The sequence below is a fragment of the Betta splendens genome, chromosome 22, assembly GCF_900634795.4.
Source record: "Betta splendens chromosome 22, fBetSpl5.4, whole genome shotgun sequence".
NCBI lineage: Eukaryota > Metazoa > Chordata > Actinopteri > Anabantiformes > Osphronemidae > Betta > Betta splendens.
Window position 1 is genome coordinate 1,155,844 of NC_040900.2, and position 19,730 is coordinate 1,175,573.

General features: G+C 45.3%; 1 protein-coding gene across 11 annotated transcripts in view; it reads right to left on the bottom strand.

Moving 5' to 3' along the window:
* Nucleotides 1-19,730, bottom strand: part of LOC114848719 (nesprin-2-like) — a 34,887-nt gene continuing 15,157 nt past the window's right edge. For 9 of the 11 annotated variants that reach the window (XM_055505761.1, XM_055505759.1, XM_055505760.1 and 6 more), the window contains 36 exons: nucleotides 16,165-19,665; nucleotides 15,918-16,052; nucleotides 15,549-15,674; nucleotides 14,904-15,097; nucleotides 14,680-14,758; nucleotides 14,449-14,549; nucleotides 14,221-14,341; nucleotides 13,843-14,133; nucleotides 13,098-13,693; nucleotides 12,742-12,897; nucleotides 12,431-12,581; nucleotides 12,170-12,328; nucleotides 11,800-11,967; nucleotides 11,624-11,725; nucleotides 11,313-11,513; nucleotides 11,010-11,217; nucleotides 10,824-10,936; nucleotides 10,530-10,732; nucleotides 10,323-10,430; nucleotides 9,854-10,127; nucleotides 9,440-9,769; nucleotides 9,007-9,339; nucleotides 8,562-8,849; nucleotides 8,030-8,257; nucleotides 7,834-7,950; nucleotides 7,422-7,748; nucleotides 7,003-7,347; nucleotides 6,685-6,863; nucleotides 6,252-6,468; nucleotides 6,019-6,117; nucleotides 5,743-5,907; nucleotides 5,218-5,565; nucleotides 4,944-5,080; nucleotides 4,711-4,837; nucleotides 4,375-4,554; nucleotides 1-4,302 (listed from right to left, as the gene is read on the bottom strand). In XM_055505761.1, coding sequence (XP_055361736.1) covers nucleotides 148-4,302; nucleotides 4,375-4,554; nucleotides 4,711-4,837; nucleotides 4,944-5,080; nucleotides 5,218-5,565; nucleotides 5,743-5,907; nucleotides 6,019-6,117; nucleotides 6,252-6,468; nucleotides 6,685-6,863; nucleotides 7,003-7,347; nucleotides 7,422-7,748; nucleotides 7,834-7,950; nucleotides 8,030-8,257; nucleotides 8,562-8,849; nucleotides 9,007-9,339; nucleotides 9,440-9,769; nucleotides 9,854-10,127; nucleotides 10,323-10,430; nucleotides 10,530-10,732; nucleotides 10,824-10,936; nucleotides 11,010-11,217; nucleotides 11,313-11,513; nucleotides 11,624-11,725; nucleotides 11,800-11,967; nucleotides 12,170-12,328; nucleotides 12,431-12,581; nucleotides 12,742-12,897; nucleotides 13,098-13,693; nucleotides 13,843-14,133; nucleotides 14,221-14,341; nucleotides 14,449-14,549; nucleotides 14,680-14,758; nucleotides 14,904-15,097; nucleotides 15,549-15,674; nucleotides 15,918-16,052; nucleotides 16,165-19,665 — 14,562 coding nt within the window. In that variant the 3' untranslated portion in view covers nucleotides 1-147. The remainder of the gene's footprint in view (nucleotides 4,303-4,374; nucleotides 4,555-4,710; nucleotides 4,838-4,943; nucleotides 5,081-5,217; nucleotides 5,566-5,742; nucleotides 5,908-6,018; nucleotides 6,118-6,251; nucleotides 6,469-6,684; nucleotides 6,864-7,002; nucleotides 7,348-7,421; nucleotides 7,749-7,833; nucleotides 7,951-8,029; nucleotides 8,258-8,561; nucleotides 8,850-9,006; nucleotides 9,340-9,439; nucleotides 9,770-9,853; nucleotides 10,128-10,322; nucleotides 10,431-10,529; nucleotides 10,733-10,823; nucleotides 10,937-11,009; nucleotides 11,218-11,312; nucleotides 11,514-11,623; nucleotides 11,726-11,799; nucleotides 11,968-12,169; nucleotides 12,329-12,430; nucleotides 12,582-12,741; nucleotides 12,898-13,097; nucleotides 13,694-13,842; nucleotides 14,134-14,220; nucleotides 14,342-14,448; nucleotides 14,550-14,679; nucleotides 14,759-14,903; nucleotides 15,098-15,548; nucleotides 15,675-15,917; nucleotides 16,053-16,164; nucleotides 19,666-19,730) is intronic. The other 2 variants (XM_055505757.1, XM_055505766.1) reach the window with 2 other exon arrangements.

Here is a 19,730-nt window from a genome sequence, read left to right on the forward strand (position 1 = left end):
TTTGAATCGTCTTGAGTAGTTGTACCACTGATAGATATTGTCTTTTGAGGAGCAAATATATCAAAGCTTTTGGACTTCCTGATGATTAGGGTTTGTTTTGTTTCAGGTTCCTCTAAAGACTTCTGTCTGACAGGTTCTTGTGTGATCTCAGCTGCAACCTTGGTGGTAAGTTCTGGAGAAGGCTTCAGACCCCTTTGTCTTTCTTTTGGGTGGTGAAACCTTACCTACTTCCACATCAGTAGTCTTCGTTGGTCCTTTAATTATATCTGGACTTGAAGCTGGTTGTTGACTGTCAGGAATGTCCTTTGACGTCCTTCTGGATGATTCCACAACAGCATCATCAGTTACTGGACTATCAGGCTTCTCTGTGCTCTGTTCTTCCCCAAGATGAGGGACCTCTGAGCTTGTTGACACTGTTGTGGTTGGTGACTGCTCCAGCTCTTCCACAATTGTACCAACAGCTGCTCTGATGACTGCCTGAACGACTGAAGTAGCGTCTTTCTCAGTTTGGTTTGAATCGTCTTGAGTAGTTGTACCACTGATAGATATTGTCTTTTGAGGAGCAAATATATCAAAGCTTTTGGACTTCCTGATGATTTGGGTTTGTTTTGTTTCAGGTTCCTCTAAAGACTTCTGTCTGACAGGTTCTTGTGTGATCTCAGCTGCAACCTGGGTGGCAAGTTCTGGAGAAGGCTTCAGACCCTTTGTCTTTCTTTTGGGTGGTGAAGACATACCCATTTCCACAGCAGTAGTTTCATTTGGTTCTGTGATTATATGGGCAGTTGGACATGGTTGCTGACATTCAGGACCCTCCTCTGATGTCCTCCTTGTTGCTATAACTTTGGTTTTGCCAACAACAGCTTCACTTATTTGGCTGTCTGGTTTCTCTGTGGCCTCTGTTTTCTTAGAGAGACAAATGTCTGAACTTTCTGAAACTCCTGAGCTTGGAGAGAGACTTTCTTCTACCACTATGACAGACTTGGTTGTTTCTGTGACAGTCTGTACAATTGATGTGGTCTTTTCTCTACCAATGTCCTTCTCCACTTCCACAGATGCCACATCAGTTGTTCCAACTGGGGGAGACAGTGGCTCTTGAGAAGAAGAAACATCCAAACCTTTTGACTTCCTGCTGATTAAGGTTTGTTTCATTTGGGTTTCCTCTAAACACTTCTGTCTGACAGGTTCTCGGGTGATCTCAGTTACAACCTTGGTGCAAAGTTCTGGAGAAGTCTTCAGACCCTTTGTCTTTCTTTTGGGTGGTGAAACCTTACCTAATTCCACATCAGTAGTCTTAGTCGGTCCTTTAATTATATCTGGACTTGAAGCTGGTTGTTGACTGTAAGGAATGTCCTTTGACGTCCTTCTGGATGGTTCCACAACAGCATCATCAGTTACTGGACTATCAGGCTTCTCTGTGCTCTGTTCTTCCCCAAGATGAGGGACCTCTGAGCTTGTTGACACTGTTGTGGTTGGTGACTGCTCCACCTCTTCCACAATTGTACCAACAGCTGTTCTGATGACTGCCTGAACCACTGAAGTAGCGTCTTTCTCAGTTTGGTTTGAATCGTCTTGAGTAGTTGTACCATTGATAGATATTGTCTTTTGAGGAGCAGATATATCAAAGCTTTTGGACTTCCTGATGATTTGGGTTTGTTTTGTTTCAGGTTCCTCTAAAGACTTCTGTCTGACAGGTTCTTGTGTGATCTCAGCTGCAACCTTGGTGGTAAGTTCTGGAGAAGTCTTCAGACCCTTTGTCTTTCTTTTGGGTGGTGAAACCTTACCTAATTCCACATCAGTAGTCCTAGTCGGTCCTTTAATTATATCTGGACTTGAAGCTGGTTGTTGACTGTAAGGAATGTCCTTTGACGTCCTTCTGGATGGTTCCACAACAGCATCATCAGTTACTGGACTATCAGGCTTCTCTGTGCTCTGTTCTTCCCCAAGATGAGGGACCTCTGAGCTTGTTGACACTGTTGTGGTTGGTGACTGCTCCACCTCTTCCACAATTGTACCAACAGCTGTTCTGATGACTGCCTGAACCACTGAAGTAGCGTCTTTCTCAGTTTGGTTTGAATCGTCTTGAGTAGTTGTACCACTGATAGATATTGTCTTTTGAGGAGCAAATATATCAAAGCTTTTGGACTTCCTGATGATTAGGGTTTGTTTTGTTTCAGGTTCCTCTAAAGACTTCTGTCTGACAGGTTCTTGTGTGATCTCAGCTGCAACCTTGGTGGTAAGTTCTGGAGAAGGCTTCAGACCCTTTGTCTTTCTTTTGGGTGGTGAAACCTTACCTACTTCCACATCAGTAGTCTTCGTTGGTCCTTTAATTATATCTGGACTTGAAGCTGGTTGTTGACTGTCAGGAATGTCCTTTGACGTCCTTCTGGATGATTCCACAACAGCATCATCAGTTACTGGACTATCAGGCTTCTCTGTGCTCTGTTCTTCCCCAAGATGAGGGACCTCTGAGCTTGTTGACACTGTTGTGGTTGCTGACTGCTCCAGCTCTTCCACAATTGTACCAACAGCTGCTCTGATGACTGCCTGAACGACTGAAGTAGCGTCTTTCTCAGTTTGGTTTGAATCGTCTTGAGTAGTTGTACCACTGATAGGTATTGTCTTTTGAGGAGCAAATATATCAAAGCTTTTGGACTTCCTGATGATTTGGGTTTGTTTTGTTTCAGGTTCCTCTAAAGACTTCTGTCTGACAGGTTCTTGTGTGATCTCAGCTGCAACCTGGGTGGCAAGTTCTGGAGAAGGCTTCAGACCCTTTGTCTTTCTTTTGGGTGGTGAAGACATACCCATTTCCACAGCAGTAGTTTCATTTGGTTCTGTGATTATATGGGCAGTTGGACATGGTTGCTGACATTCAGGACCCTCCTCTGATGTCCTCCTTGTTGCTATAACTTTGGTTTTGCCAACAACAGCTTCACTTATTTGGCTGTCTGGTTTCTCTGTGGCCTCTGTTTTCTTAGAGAGACAAATGTCTGAACTTTCTGAAACTCCTGAGCTTGGAGAGATACTTTCTTCTACCACTATGACAGACTTGGTTGTTTCTGTGACAGTCTGTACAATTGATGTGGTCTTTTCTCTACCAATGTCCTTCTCCACTTCCACAGATGCCACATCAGTTGTTCCAACTGGGGGAGACAGTGGCTCTTGAGAAGAAGAAACATCCAAACCTTTTGACTTCCTGCTGATTAAGGTTTGTTTCATTTGGGTTTCCTCTAAACACTTCTGTCTGACAGGTTCTCGGGTGATCTCAGTTACAACCTTGGTGCAAAGTTCTGGAGAAGTCTTCAGACCCTTTGTCTTTCTTTTGGGTGGTGAAACCTTACCTAATTCCACATCAGTAGTCTTAGTCGGTCCTTTAATTATATCTGGACTTGAAGCTGGTTGTTGACTGTAAGGAATGTCCTTTGACGTCCTTCTGGATGGTTCCACAACAGCATCATCAGTTACTGGACTATTAGGCTTCTCTGTGCTCTGTTCTTCCCCAAGATGAGGGACCTCTGAGCTTGTTGACACTGTTGTGGTTGGTGACTGCTCCAGCTCTTCCACAATTGTACCAACAGCTGTTCTGATGACTGCCTGAACCACTGAAGTAGCGTCTTTCTCAGTTTGGTTTGAATCGTCTTGAGTAGTTGTACCACTGATAGATATTGTCTTTTGAGGAGCAGATATATCAAAGCTTTTGGACTTCCTGATGATTTGGGTTTGTTTTGTCTCAGGTTCCTCTAAAGACTTCTGTCTGACAGGTTCTTGTGTGATCTCAGCTGCAACCTTGGTGGTAAGTTCTGGAGAAGTCTTCAGACCCTTTGTCTTTCTTTCGGGTGCTGAAAACTTACCCATTTGCACAACAGTAGTTTCATTTGTGATTGTATGGGCAGTTGGACATGGTTGCTGATCTTCAGGACCCTCCTTTGATGTCCTCCTTGTTGCTTTAACTTTGGCTTTTTCAACAACAGCTTCAATTATTTGGCTGTCAGGTTTTTTTAAGGCCTCGGTTTTCCCAACAGTTTCTCTTATTATAGTTCTGGTTTGCTCAACACCACTGCTACTTGTGTCCTCTGCAGTTGCTTTAAGAGTAACTACTGATGCAGTTGATTCAATTTGCACCGACTCAGCTTTCAAAGATTCTTCCTCCAGTAAAAGTCCATCTTGTTTTTGAAATTTCTTTTCGGGTAAACGTTTTTTCCGTGGTGGTACCACCACAGACGTGTTTGTTTCATCTGGATTTTTAGAAAGGACATCAGAAGACTGCGTGTCAGGCCGCTTTTGTTTACTTCTTTTGTCAAGTTCCTACAGGAAAAAAGAGGCATTAAACACATATACTGATGTAATTATTTATCTGTAAAAAAAGTAAAAAAATACCTTTAAGCTCTGTTTTAGTGAAGCTTTTTTAACATTAGTGTCTCTGAATGTCACTGAAACATCTGTCTCCAGTTTCTCAAACAAGTCCTGCGTGAGACAATCTTTTAGAAATTTCTGATGGGAAAGCGCGTCCTGTAGACTGAGCTGCAGCTTTCCTCCCTCCTGTAATGTTTCGTGAAGCTGGGAAAAAAAATGTGTTTCACAGTTTGTGGGGATGTCAACCAATAAATCGCTGAATAAAAGCTGAAAACATTCAAATACGCAAAATCAACAGCAAAACAATGGGTTCATTACTTCGCATATGCCTTTAGGTTCAATAATGTAATTTAAATCAACCTGAGCAGAAGTAACTGGCTCTGATGGCGTCTGGCTCCACTGTTGAAGGCTGTCAAGACAATGTGTCAAATAGCGAGCAGTGTTTGTAGAGCAGGCCGCCTGATGCTCAATCAGCCTGGACTCTAGACTGTAACACAATAAAATTACATTTACATAAAATGACTGTAAACTAAACACAGCCCCACTAGTGAACAGGGACAAATGGTTGATTTTATCCGAGTTGTTGTTCCTACCTGTGATGTTGTTTGCTTAAAGATTCAACTGAACTGATCATTTCTGCTGGCAGCTCCTGGGCAACTAACGTGGATGTCACTTCCTGGTGCAAATCACAGACTTTCACACCCAAAGCCTGTAGTAACATTTTACAATTCTGAAAGAAAAAAGATATTACATAAGTAAAACTTCTAAAGATATTATAAAGTTGGATAAATATGCAGTTACATTACATTAAATGATCTGTTGTAATAAGATTAAAGTATGCACTTGAATAAATTAAGTAGAAATAACCTCAAGACTGAGCCAACGCTGTTGGAGCTGAGGAATGTTGTTCTGTGGTTCACTGTAACTGAGAGCTTGGTCCAGAGAGCGGAGCTCCCACTGCAGGGCTGCAGCTCTCTCCGTCAGGTCATGAACCCTTCTGGCCAGCTGACTGTCCAGTTCCTCCAGCCTCGTCTCACAGACTGTCAGGTGCTCTCTCACATCGCGCTCAGAATCGGCACAGAGATCCTGGAGGTGACTCACCTCCAGGGTCACAGCATCCTGACCTCCTTGGGTACACAGACCCATCAGCCTGTCCCTGGCAGTGTCCAGCTCCTTCATCTCCCTTTGTTCCCGGTCCACTGTCTGCAGCAAAGCCTGGCAACCGCAGCGAGAAGGCGACGCAGAGAATTAGAATTTAGAATCAGCTGGTGTTGGTACAAAATAATATAAAAAATAAAATACTGACAATTAGTCATTGCTTGCTGTAAATAAGACCCTTCAGTGACGACACTGGATTCTCATTACTTTGTGGTTTGTGTCATATTATCTGACCTTCAGTGTGTTGACAGTGCTGTGCAGAGTCTGTCTGTCCATAGGAGGAGCTCCAAGGCCTTTGACCTGTTCTCTCAGCCAGTCCTGAGCTGCTTCATGCTGCTCAATCAATTGGGTGCACTGCCTCTCTGTTAAGATGCCTTGCTCCAGGTTGGCAACTGCATCCTGAAACAACGACATGTGATTCCTGATTATTTACTCAGGAAGGAACATGCAGTGTCCATTGTGAGTCTTCACACTGAAAATACTGCTGTCTCTGTTCAAGGTGTAACTCACTGCTTGCTGCTTCAGCAGAGCAGGGATGCAGGCTTCCATGGTTTGCCAAGAAGGCTCACACCAGCAGGGGTCCTGTGTGATCTCATGCAGCTCTGCAGCCTAGAACAGCACAGGTCAGAACAGTCAACACTTACACAAATTACTTCACCTTCATTAAAGTTAAAGGAATCCTCTGCTGTCATTACACTTTATGATACCACATCAATGATGACACATATGTGTGATGTCTTGACCTGTGTGCGGAGGTCGGAGAGAATCGGGGCTAGGGCCGTGCTCTGGTCCAGCAGGGCTCGGGCCTGTTCCACCGCCTGTCTTCGTTCTCCCAGGCCAGGCCAGGAGAAGACACGCGGCAGACTGGCCGTCTGCTCTTGAAGCGCAGACAGACGGGCTTCAGCCTGGCCTCGCTTGTACTGATAAGACTCCTGGCTCTCCACAACGCTCCTCAGCTGTCTAACAGTTGACAGTAGGTAAAAGAGGTGTCAAAACAGTGTGTGCACAGAAATAACTCTTCTACCTGTTATACTGTATCACGTCACTACATTCAGGGACAGATTAAACCTTGGTCCTGACACGAAAAAGTTGGTTTCTGCATAAGTGACCTGACCTGAATTTTTTCACCTTAACAGGGGAAACATAATTCCCCAAAACAAGGCCAGGCTCTTTTACCTCTGTGTGTCATCAGCGGCCTGCAGGACCCCCTTCCACTGGTTCTCAGCATCTTTGACTGCCTGCTCAACGGCTCGTTTCTTGTCCTTCTCCAGGTCCTTCTGGTCACAGAGACTCCTTGCTCGTGTCTTCAGCTCTGTCACTTGGCCGTCACCATTTGCCTTAGAGCTCAAGATGAGCTGAAACAAGATAAAAGCCCAGTATGAAAGACAATCGCCACGTTTACCTGACAGCGTTTCTCTTCTGAACACATTTTTTAAAATTACATTACTATTTTGTTCTCAGCACAAATATCTTGGGGATTTTCACGTAACGTACCTGTGCTGACTCCAGTCTGTCCTTTAGCTGAGCCTGGCTGCCAATAGTGCCTTTCCCTTTACAATCGGCCTGTTGCTGTAGCTCTTTCACCCAGGCTGTAATGCTTCCTGCTTGGGCCCAAAAGGCTTCCAGCTCTCTGTTGAGCAAGTACTGGATCTCAGCTTTCTTCAAAGTGGTCTCAGCGGTCTGTAAGACTTTCTTCCACTGCTCCTCTGAGTCTTTTATTATCTGCTGAGCCTCTTGTTTTGTGTGCTCCTCCAAGTCCTCCTGGTCAGACAGACTCTGGCTTTTTCTCCTCAGCTCTGTCAGTTTGGCATCTCCCTCAGGTTTGGAGCTCAGGATAGTCTGAGGATGAAATAAAAACTATCTGACATTTGTTTTGGTAATCCAGTTTACGGTAAATGTTTTATTGTTCATACCTGTGCAGTATGAATAGTTTTTTCTGGATCGCCTTGACTCTCCAGAGAAACGAGGATCTGCTGCTTGTGCTCTAGCCAGGCTCCCGTCTGTTGTTTCAGGGACTCGTAGTTCCTCAGCTGGCCTTCTACATCACACTGCCTCTCAGCCTTATCCAGGGCCTGTTTGGCCTCTTGCAGAACTCTAATCCACTGCTCCTCAGCAACTCTTAGTTTTTGTTGAACCTCTTGTTTTTTGTGTTCCTCAATGTCCTGACTGCACAAACCCTGAGCTCTTCTCTTTAGCTCCTGCAGCTTTGATTCTCCTTGAGGCTTAGTGCCCATAATAGACTGAGGATAAGACAAAAGCCAAGGCATGTCGACAGTCAACTAGTTTACTGTGCTGTCCTTTGTCCACACATCTTAGTTTACTTACCTGTGCAGTCTGTAGTCTGTCATCAGCCTTGGTCTGGCTGCTCAACAAATCCACTTGCTGCTGCAGGGCTAGAAGCCAACGGTCAGTGTCCTGCTGATGATCATCAAATTCCCTCAACTAAAACAGAAAAGATCCCCACATTATGATGTTCTTCTCAAAGTTTCTGTGACTTGTTCAGTTAGATGAACCTTCTCACCTCCAGCCTTCTCCTCTCCTCATCCTGGCTGATCTGAAGCTCTGCAGCAATCTCGACCTGCTTAGCAGCTTGCAGGACTTCCCTCCACAGCTCCTCTGTTTCCTTGACTGTCTGCTGGACGTTTGCCTTCCTGCCTTCCTGACTGTACTGATGCTCACACAGGCTCTGGCCTCGTCTCCTCAGGTTGTTCACCTTAAAATCACCTTCAGGTCTGGAGCTCAAGATCGTCTGCAAGACGCAATTTACTTATTGTTAGTTATTAAACCTTAATATCTCAGAATCAACCGACAGGAAGACTGTGACACTGATATGCGACAACAAGTCGCTAAATGAACATGGAAAAGACCCTTAGAAATTATTAGTCAGTTTTGCTTCCACATTTTTAGCCATCCCTTTATTTAGTTTTGACAGGTTATCTTGGCTCAGTTGGGAAAAAGTGTCAAAATTAATTCTGTACTATCCAATAGCATTAATATGAATCTCTTATACAGAAAATCTTTAAACCAGCACAGTTAAATAAATTCAAACAGACCTGAGCTGTGTGACATCTCTCTACAGGTGGAATGTGACTGCCCACTGACTGTAGCTTCTGCTGTATGTCTCTGATCCAGGTCTGGGCGTTTTTACTCTGAGCCTCAAAATCATCAGAAAGACACTGTTGCTCCATCTGTCCAGCAGTCTGCAGCACGTTGTTCCACTGTTGCTCTATCACTGTTATCAGAAGTTGAACTTCGGTGTTCCTGCTCTCCTTAAGGCCTTCACCTTGTTTCTTCAGGTTGAGCAGTTTGGTCTGTCCCTCAGGTTTGGAATTCAGAACAGCCTAAAACACAGAAATCAAGAAAGGGGAACTTTAGAAGGTCAGGAGGAGACTGTGAGACCATGTAAGCATTTGACTGCTTTATTATAGTTGAAAATGGTCTGAGCTGTACCACCAAACTTTATATTGAGATCCATTGTTATAATATATTTAAACCCACCTGTGCAACTTGCAACCTTTCCTCATACTGTGTGTGGCTGCTGAAGGTTTCTGAGAGCTTCTGTCTCTGCTCTGTGATCCAGGACCGGATGCTGTCGCTTTGGCTTTTAAAATCATTAAAGTCTCTTTCTTTTGCAGCTTCAGTCTCTGCCTTGTTTACAGCCTCCTCAGCAGCTCTCAAGACCTCCCTCCAGGTCTCCTCTGTGTCTCTGATTGCATCCTGAACATCTTGTCTTCTATTTTCTTCCAAGTCCAGGTTTTCGCACAGACTTTGCCCTTGTTTCTTCAAATCCTGAAGCTTTGACTCTCCCCTAGACTGAGAGCTGAGTGTCGCCTGTGTAGAACAAGAATATTCTTTAGGTGACCTCATTGTCATTGACACCCTAATATTGTTAAACGTAACCTAATTAATTCACATGCAATTTTGAACTTACCTGTGCAATCTGTAGCTTTTCTTCAACTTGCATGTGAGCCGCGACAGACTGCAGCTTATTCTCCTGGTCTCTAATCCATGAATGAAAGTTTTCATTCTGGGTTCTGAAAGCATCCATGTCGTTGTCTAACAGGGCTCGTGTTTCTGCCTTCTTGAGAGCCTCTCCAGCTGTCTGCAGTACTAGCCTCCACTGCTCATCCATTGTTCTAAGCAACTGCTGGACCTTTTCCTTTCTACTGTCTTCTAGGTCCTCCTGCTCACACAGACTCTGGCTTTGGCTTATCAGGTTTATCAGCTTTGAGTCTCCCGTAGGCTGGGCAGTTAGGATTATCTGATGACAAAGGACATTAAAAATAAAAAACATGTGCTTGCAAACATATTCTGACTCTTATGATGCTGATGTTGCTTTATTGACCTGTGCTTTGCTCTTCATGTCCTCTGCCTGTGTGTCAGTGGAGGTGAGGGTTTGCAGAAGGTCAGTCATCCAGGTCCTAGTATTCTCAGCTTCAGTGTTAAATCTGTCATACTCCCCCTTAAGAGCTTCTTGGACTTCCACCTGTTTCTGGAGCCTGGCCTGCAGGTTCCGGTAGCGCTGTATTAAGTTATCACTGTCCTTCAGAAGGCAGTCACATCTGACGCCTTGTCTGCGGACAGATGCTAACATCTCACTGAGAGAATCAGCTCTACCACTGTCATGTGAAAAGAGGGAGATACAAGTCAAACCATCTATACGTAGAAGCATCACACAGCATATAGAGGATCATGCATTATGTTTTATTCAGATCCGGACTAACAATCTTTCAAAAATAGTTAACATTTTTTAAACATATACTGAATGAACTAAAATATTGCTATGTCTGGCTGCAAAGAATGTTGGAAATCACCTCTCATCCTGAAGATCTTTATAAAGAAGTTTAACTTTGTCTGACACCACAGACTGCTTTTCTTTAGTCTGCAGCCAATCACGGAAGCTGTCATGCTGCTTTTGCAGACTAGAAAATATAAAAACAAACACAAACAAAGAAAATGTTGATTTAAAGTCACTACAGGTTTGTATATTTTCAAACTAAGGCAAACCCTCGAACAATTACCTGTTCAAGTCGACGAGGAGCGACTCTATTTTTTTCTGCCTGTTGTGGCAGTGGGTTCTGAACATGCCAACCTCCTCCTGCTGCTCCTTCAGCCAGTCGGTGAGCTCAGGCAGCTGCTGTGAAGGAATCTGCTGGCTGCCTCGCTCCAGCTCAGCTTTCAGCTGGTCCAGACGTCGCTCTGCATCCTTGGACTTTAAGAAACCCTAAAGGAGAGTGTTTATGTTAAAGCTAAGTAAGAAGGCATCTTTATCTTAATAATGATTTATTAAATGACTAATCTATTCATCTACTTACAATCAGTCGTTGCAGAGATGTTTCCACATCTGTTCTGCACTCAGGGTTCTCAAAGCATTCATTTACAGACAGCTGCAAGTCCTGGAACCATTCCTCAAATGACTGCCGTTCATCTACAGGAACACACTCCGTTATTTTGGCATCAACACAAGCCACTAAAGTGAAATCTGAAAAGCTATGACTAACCTTCGATAACTTTAAGCAGACCCTTTTCTCTCTCCTCTCTCTTTAGGTGGATCATATCTCTGGTGCGTGAGATGGCGTCCTTCAGCTTGCTGCAGTCAACAGACAGCGCCTCCAGTACCTGAGGACTGGCCACACTGGAAACCAAACCAACCTCCTTGAACACATCCTCAGCCTGTTTCTCCTGTTCATCCAGATCATCACACAAATCCTGGTGAGAATAAGAAATAAAACTCAAAAGTAATGTCTATAGATTAAAGCAATAAACTGCAGAAGTTACAGTTGCAGTCTGAAACTGCTGTGTACCTGTATTTGGGATTCAATGTTTGGGCCTGAGGCATCTAGCTTAGTGACGGAACACTGGACATTATCCACAGCAGACTGACACTCCTCGATCTTTTCAGCAAGATGTTTCTTCACAGCTACCAGCTCCTCAAAGACGTCAGTGCAGTCAGTAAACAGCTCCTTCACTTGCTCTATTCTCTTCCTCAGTTGGGTTTCAATGACCTTTTAAGTAGTTAAGAAACGAGGCATTGTAAAAACACATTAACATACATCTAATCAATGCAACACACAGAATTTGGTGAACATGAAGTGGGGACATAGCATTGACTAACCTGCAGTTCCAGTGGAGCCTCCTGACTTTGCAGCATCTCTTGGATCTCTGCAGACTTCTTGTGAAAATGTTCAATGTTTTCCTCATTGGCGTGGATGTCATCCTACAGAATGACAGACATGTATTAAAAGATCCTTACTGCCTAAAACGTGCATTTTACTTGTTTGGTGACCTCACCCTCATGTTGAGTACTTGTTGTTCATTGTGGAAGGGATGGCTCTCTGCAAACAGGGCCAGCTTGGCTCCTGCCCAGCTGTCCACCTCTGCCCCCAGCATCAGCTGCTTCTCCCACAGTTCCAGGCCGACTCGGAGGTTATCCATGTAAGAATCTGTCTTCTCAGTCACCTAAAGAGCACCAAAAAGTTGGCTCAAAATAAGTAGCCATAGGGTCTTTTATTATTTCAGATTTTTTTTTATGTTTCACATATGGTAGATGGTAGATTTTTGACTTTGATCTGTTACTTTATTTGGAACAAATACATGCACTAGATCTGTAACACACTGTACACAAAAATATAATAATATATTCCTGTGCCTAGATGCTTACATCCAACCAGTTGTCCATCAGTGTCTCAGCCTCTGCTTCAAAGGAAGTCTCACTGCACTCTGGGAATTTCTTTAGTTCGGACTGCAGCTGCCTGCAAATGCCCCTCACATCTTCAATTTGTGACCCCAATCCACTCAGCCCCTGCTTAATATCACACACCTGGATTAAGAAGAAAAAAGGTTGAAAATGCAGAATGCTACCAAAAGCTGTCCTTTGAAAGCATACAAATGTGTATTCAGTCACAGAAAAACCTCTACACACCTTGCTCATACTCCTCTGCAGGTTGTCCTTGCCCATGTAAGATGCCTGTTCACCGATAGTCTGCTCTGCTCTCTGTATGGTGCTGCTCAAGTTACCGCGGCAGCTCTGAAACTTCTTCAAAAGCTCCAAGATTATGTGAAACTGCTTTTTCCTGAACCAGAAAAGGGGGCATTAGTACACAGAAGGTACAATGACTAGTTGACTAATGTGATACCTACAGTAGGAGCTACAGAGTTAATGCAACTCACTTTAGTGGATGTGATGAGAGTCAGTAACTTCCAAACCTTCCATTTGTTCTGAAACCAACCCACCTTTCTGAAAAGCCTCTATGCATCTGCTTCCACTGAGTCTCCACCTCCTCCAGGAGGTGCTCTCCTCCTCCCTCTTTTTTCTGAAGTTCTCGAAGGTTCTGAAGCTCTGCATGCAGAGTCTGCAGTTGAGCCTCCAAATCTGACAGGGCACAAAGCCTGGAAAGTAAACAAACATATGAATTATTGTCAAAATAATTCAATATGTCTGTCTCAAATTATTATTTGCAGCACAAAAACATTAAAAGGCTTAAATAAAAGGGGTGATATCCAAAACACAAACAGAAGAAAAAAATTTAATTCAGCAAAGAACTGAAATACAAACACAGTAACATGGTGAAAGGACACTCGCTGCATACCCATGTTGCACAGCAGGCAGTGTGGGCTCCTTCAAGCCTTGCATTTCTATTGTCTGTTGCAGCTTTCTGAGGTCTCCCAGCAGCGTCCTCTTCCTCAACCCAAGGGATTTGTTCTGCGTGTCCTTCCTGATTCCCTCCTGCTTCTTGGCCAATGCACCATCAGCCTCCTCCAGCCTACTGAGCAAGGCAGTCACCATGTCCAGGCAAGAGGCAGGCACGCAGTCCCTGGTCACCGTCAGTCGGGCCCCCTGCAGGAGCAGATCCAGCTGAGGTGCTTTTTCCTTTAGACTCTCGATGCTCTGCTTGATCAGAGACAGCTTAGAACGACAATCCTGCAGTTTGACAGCGTCACTGCAGGGGGCGCCCTGGACTCCAGATATATCTTCATCCACAGCTCGCAGCGACATAAGGAAGCGGTCCAGGGCGCGGGCAGCTGCTTCACTCTTCCGAACCTGCTGTCGGAGCTGATCCAGACTGGTCTTGTGAGTCTCAACCTCACGGGACAAAGGGAAGCTATCTCTGGGGTCAAGATCACTGGATTCAGAGTCCAGACGTGACAACTGGTCTAGTTCATTCTGGATGTTGTCATCCAGTTCCTACAGAAGAATGACACAAGTTGAAATGAGATGGCAGAAGTGCGAATGTAATCACTGTAGTGTTTCCACCGACATCAGTTATTTTACTCCAGTCTCAAGGGTTTTAGAAGATCTGCATCTTTATAATAGACACAGTAACAAACACTCACCTTAATATCCTTCAGGATGTTAGTATTGGTCAGGGTGAAGGCAGTGATGTCTTTGGGCAGTCTGAGGTAACGATCCAGGCGGTCGGTGAAGTCCACCATGTGGTTCTCGGTGGAGTCGATCTGTCTGAGGGCAGTGCCCAAAGAGCTGCCTCTCCTCTGAAGCGTGGACTGTTGGCTGTGCCACATCTCCTGCAGCTCTGCCTTCTCCTGCTCTACACTACTACTCCCAGTGAATGAAGAGCACTGGTTTGTATACTCAGACCATAAGGATCCAGTTTCCTGCCTCAAAAACTGCAAAGAGAGAAGTTCAACAGATGAGTGAATTTATTTAATGTTTTAAATTCTGCATTTCACACACGCACACACACACACACCTACCTGTATTTCCTGCAGTCGTGTATGCAGCCCTTTGAGAGACACTGAGTCAGAGGGGTTATCGTTGATGGCCTGTTCATTTTTAGACAGTTGTGTTTGCAGTGTCTTCTTACAACTTTCATATCTACATTTTGCGACATTTTGGATAAGATAGATAAACAGAGCATGAACATAACTGACCACAAATTGCATGTTAATATAAAACTCTAGATGATGCTGAGTTCACACTACCTTTCTGCAGCCTCCTTTTTGCTGGCTTCTTCCTCAGTAGACACCTGTGTCTGAAACTCCCTCTTCTCCATACTGACTGTCTTTACTGTGACCTGAGGCACCTGAAGGAAAAGCCCATTATCTGTTATTAAAGCATGTTAAAAATGATTCTTGATAGCAATGAATAACGATAATGGTAATGTTCAGATATAAATGAAACAGCACTAAGGTCATGGTTTGTCTGAGTCATACCTCAGCGGAGACCTGCTGCTTGTCACTCAGTTTTGAAGTCTCTTTTTGTATCATTACATCTTCACTGAAAACTGGAACCCTGTGAACAAATAGCAAGAATCATGACTTTTCTGTTTCTTTTTAACTGTTCATTGCAAAACAAGCGTGAAGTGAAAGTGAAATGTATGGAATCTGTGGCTTTCAATGGAATTAATGCCAGCGTCTCCAGCATTATAATATCCTACCTAGAATCAGGTAGAGGTGCTTCTTGGTCCCCACTGAACTGGTGCTGGATGGCAGCCAGCCTCTTCTCACACTCACTCAGCTGAGTCTGGGCCAGGAGGTGTGCATCCTCTGGACTCAGGGTGTCACACAGCTCTTTCAAGGCCTCAAGGTGATGCTCTGCTTGGGCAAAGCTTCCAGCCTCTGAGAAGCAAGCCTGGAGACGGAGCGAGCAGGTACTGTTTGGTATTCACTAGGTACACAGCATGCAACCTCTCATTTGATTTAAAAAGAACAGATTTATAATCATTGTTGGGTGAAACATCCTTAAAAGGCAAATGCACAACATAACCAACCCCAGATGACAGCAGCTAACATTTACTGCACAGTAAATATGCTGAACTGCATTGTCATCTGTATTCAATGTTGGTAGTGCTATACCTGCTACTACTTTCATTTAAATTAGTTTTTTTGATGCACACACCCCAAGCAGAACAGCAATCCTAGGGCAAGGAAAACAAATCAAGTGTCACAATTACCAAGTCCAGTGTCCTTGGAGGCATAAAAAGAAGAGGGGGGAAGAGCTTAGATAAGCACAGCAGGCAAAGGCTGCACACTCATCCACTAAAGAAAACGTCCCGAAACCTGAGCTCTAGTAAATTAACTACCTGGGATGGTTGATCTATTTGGGAGCTTAAGTGGATCTCACACTGCAGACCAGCTTTGTTAAAGTCTTTCCTTGTTACTTCAAACTGTAACTGTTGTAAAAAACCAAAGATCTCGGCTCTCACAGCCTGGAGATACACAAATTAAATTAAACACGTTAGTTTGTTAATGTTTTACATGCAGGCCAATTAGCAATTTGCTGACATTCATATTTTAACCAAAGGCAGAATATGTTTTAGTATTTTTACTATTTAAATGTGTCACATAAATCCTTGTTAATGTAAAAAAAGTCTGAGATTATCAGTTGATGAGAAATAAATCTTTCAACATTTCTTGCAAATTGTAACAGGTCACTTAGTGTCCTACTGTACCTCCCACTGTGTCTTTACAGACTGAGTGAAGAACTCCATGTCTCGGAGCTGTGAGGGGGTACAAAAGGCCTCCATGCCTTTGGCTGCCCTGAGGAACTCTTCTAATAATTCCGGGTCCAAGGTTCTGAGAGTTTCCTAGGGGCGACACATACTACCTTTACTAACTAAAGAAAATGCTTGCTTCAGAATAAAACTAAACAGAAACGTGAAAAAAACAGAAACTGACAGAAATCAAAGCTATCCGTACCTCTTTCACTGAAACTTGGTCTGGTGAAATACGTTTATCCTTGAAGACGCTGATCGCTTCCAGGATGTGCTGCTGCAGACAGTGCTTGGCCTCCTCAAAGCCATTCCGTGCCAAAGCCTGGGCCTTGGCATAAGCCTCTGTGTAGGCCTGAGGAGGTACCTGAGCCAGGGGCGGAGGTATGCCGCAAAAGTCTGGTGACTCAGCCTGGGACTGAGGAAGAACACTGACCTGAGGAAGAAGGGTTTGTGTAGGTGTAGGCTTGGGTTCAGGTGGAGATTGTCTTTGGGGTTTTGACTGTAGAGGGAGTTGGGTCTGTGGTCTGTCTTGTAGGGGTGACTGAGCATTGGACTGTTGTGTTGTTTGAGCCTTGGGCAGTAGTTGTGACTGAGCCTGATGCAGCTCTGGTGGTGACTGAGATAATGTCTGAAACTTGTGTTGGGTTGTTGACTGAATTTTGGGTTTTGCTGGTGATTGAGTCTTGTGCTGTGTTGCGGTTTGGATTTGCATTTGTTGGATGGATTCAACATTGGACTTGCTCAGTGACTGGACTGTGGCTTGTGCTGGCATGTGTTCACGTTTGGATTGAGGTGGTAATTTAGCCTTAGGTTGGGTTGGAGGCTGAATTTTAATTTCAGTAGATGACTGAACAACTGGTGATTGTTGTTGTGGAGGCAATTCTTCTTTTGTTTGACTTTGTGAGTGAATCTCCGAGGCTTCATGTTTGGCTGGTAGAACAGGTTGCTGGAACTGTAGATTGAGTTGAGGCTGGGTGTGGAACTGTGCTTGAATGGAGGATTGTATCTGGAAGTGAGTTTGAGATTCTGCTTTTAACTGGTACTCGGGCTGTACATGTTGTGGATGTGGTTGAAGAGGCATTTGAGGTTGAGAGGGATGGAAGATTTGAGGTTGAACCTGTGGATACTGCTGAGGGCGAGTCTGGGGAGAAGGGTGGGGCTGAAGTTGCGGTGGTGCCTGATTCCAAGTCTGTTGTTGAACCTGATCTTGTTGAGTCTGGATGTGAACCACATTGTATGCTCTCATTTGAGTTTGCATGACACTGGGGGGGCTTATTTGGAGTTGTGTCTGAGGCCAGGATTGGGTTTGTGGCTGCATCTGGGGCAGAACATATGGTGGTCCCGCGACAGGATATCCTGGAGACCCTATCTGAGGTCCCTGCTGAGGCCCAGCTTGAGGCCACTGAGGTGGAGCCGGACCAGATAGAAAAGACTGAGGAGCTTGGCTCATTTGCTGAGGATATGCTTGGACAATGGCTTGATTTGGTGGGTCTGGTTTGGGTGTCCACTGCTGGGATGGTGAACAGGCCTGGGAGTAAGCTTGGGGGAAAAGCTGAGGTTGTGCCACACCCTTTGGAAGGTGTGCAGACATTGGTGATGAGGCTCTGACCTGAGTCCAAGACTGTAGCTGGCTTTGGGACATATATCCTGGAGACTGATCTGATGGTGGCTGTGCAAAGGTGGGTGTGGGAGTCTGAGGACAGCCTGGGGGCAGGACTGCAGGTTGAGGATGAGTTATATGTTGAGTTAAAGTTTGGGCCTGAGTTGCCTGAACACGAATTTCAGTCTGTGCCTTAGGCTGAGGGTGGGGCTGCACCAGAGTTAAATCCTGGGTATGAATTTGGTCAGTAGTACTTTGTTGGGTCTTTGGCTGAATATGTCTTTGATGTTGGGTTTGAGGCTGAGGAATCATTGGCTGGAGCATTGACGGCGCGTGGCCGGGAGGCTGGGGCATTGACGGCGCGTGGCCGGGAGGCTGGGGCATTGACGGCGCGTGGCCGGGAGGCTCGGGCATTGATGGAGCGTGGCCGGGAGGCTGGGGCATTGAGGGAGCGTGGCTGGGGGGCGGAGCCACTGAAGGAGCGTGGCCGGGAGTCTGGGGCATTGACGGAGCGTGGCCGGGAGGCTGGGGCATCGACGGAGCGTGGCCGGGAGGCTGCGGCACTGACGGGGCGTGGCTGGGGGGCGGAGCCACTGAAGGAGCGTGGCCGGGAGGCTGGGGCATTGAGGGAGCGTGGCCGGGAGGCTGCGGCACTGACGGGGCGTAGCTTGGAGGTGGAGTCTGTGTAGGTGGCTTAGGGGACGGTGGTCTGACAGGGGCCCATGCCTTTTGAGGACTATGGAATTGTATGTGAGATGGCGTAGATGGTTGAATTTGGCCATGCAATGGACCCTGCATCGGTGAAGAAAGTCTGACTTGAGCATGAGCTGGCCCATGAGCTACACCCAGGAGGTGAAGCTGTGATTGCATACCTGGCTGAGGCTCAGATGGGACACATGTTGGGGGCTGAGATGGACCCTGGGGTTGAAGCAGTACTTGTGTCAGCGGCTGATTCGAGGATTGGGATTTCACTGGACTATAAGTTTGTGGAAGGGCTTGTTTTTGTAACTGACCCTGGCTCACTCTGGTCTGAGACGTGATCGTCAGTGATTGTTGGTCATCTGTGTGCAACACTTGTGTGGACTGCACTTGTGTGTGAAGCACTTTCTGGGATGTAGACTGAACCGTTGTATGAGGTTCTGACTTGCTTTCCTGGTGATGCTTAGCTGTTACAGTGTGAGTCTCTGAATCTGGTTGTAGAGGTTTTTTAATGGTCTGTTGTGTCTGTTGTTTCTGCTGTCGTTCCAGTTGCCGATGTTGAATTTGTTCTTGGTGCTGCTGATCTAAATGAGGTTCCTGTGTTTGTCTCTGTTGTTCTTTCCCTTGCTGAACAATCTCAACAGATGTCTGTGTAGTCCAGACTAGGTCTTGAGTGGAATCTTGTTCTGGACATGAGGATGGAGCGTTATGTTCTCCTGAAGAGGGTTTTTGAAGCCAGGGCCGATTCTTTGTGGCCCGAGCCTTTTTACTTTGAAGTTCCTCTGAGCTCATGGGTGGTTTCTTCACAAGTCGTTGAGGAAGAGCCTGCTCCTGGAAATCCTGGTTCTGTTTCATGTCAGAATCGGTTTGCGACAGATGTGGCTGGACTTGAGACTGATGGACTTCTACCTGCTGCTGCTCCACCTTTTCTTTGTCCTCTTTCTGTTGCCATTCTTGTGGTTCTGAAGGCAGCGGTTCCACATGATACACCTGCTGTTGATGCTTTGCATCTTGTCTTTGCTGCTGTTTCTCAATCTGTCGATTAATTTGTTTCTGCTGCAGTATGAGTCCTTGTTCCTGTCTGTGCTGTAGCCTGTGTGTAGTTGTATCCATATAGCCAGTCTCTGGTGGAGACTTTGTCCTCATTCCAATAACAGCTTGTGCATAGGTGTAAGGCATTGGTGGAGAAGTCGTTTTTTCCTGTCCAACTTCCTGCACCACTATCTTTGGCACAAATGTTTTGTGGAGCTCAGGTGGACCTAACTTTGTCTCAAGCTGCTGAGTTGGTTGTGTCAAAAGTGGAGTTTTGTCTTTAGTTCGGATAAAGATTTTTGATGGAGGCCCTTCTGGAGGACTTCTGCTTCGGTCTCTTCTGGATCCCAAACTACTTATCATACATACAGCTTCCTGTAAATGAACCCAACAGTCAAAGGTTTACATTGAAATTGATTGTGCTTCCTTTGCAGGGTCTT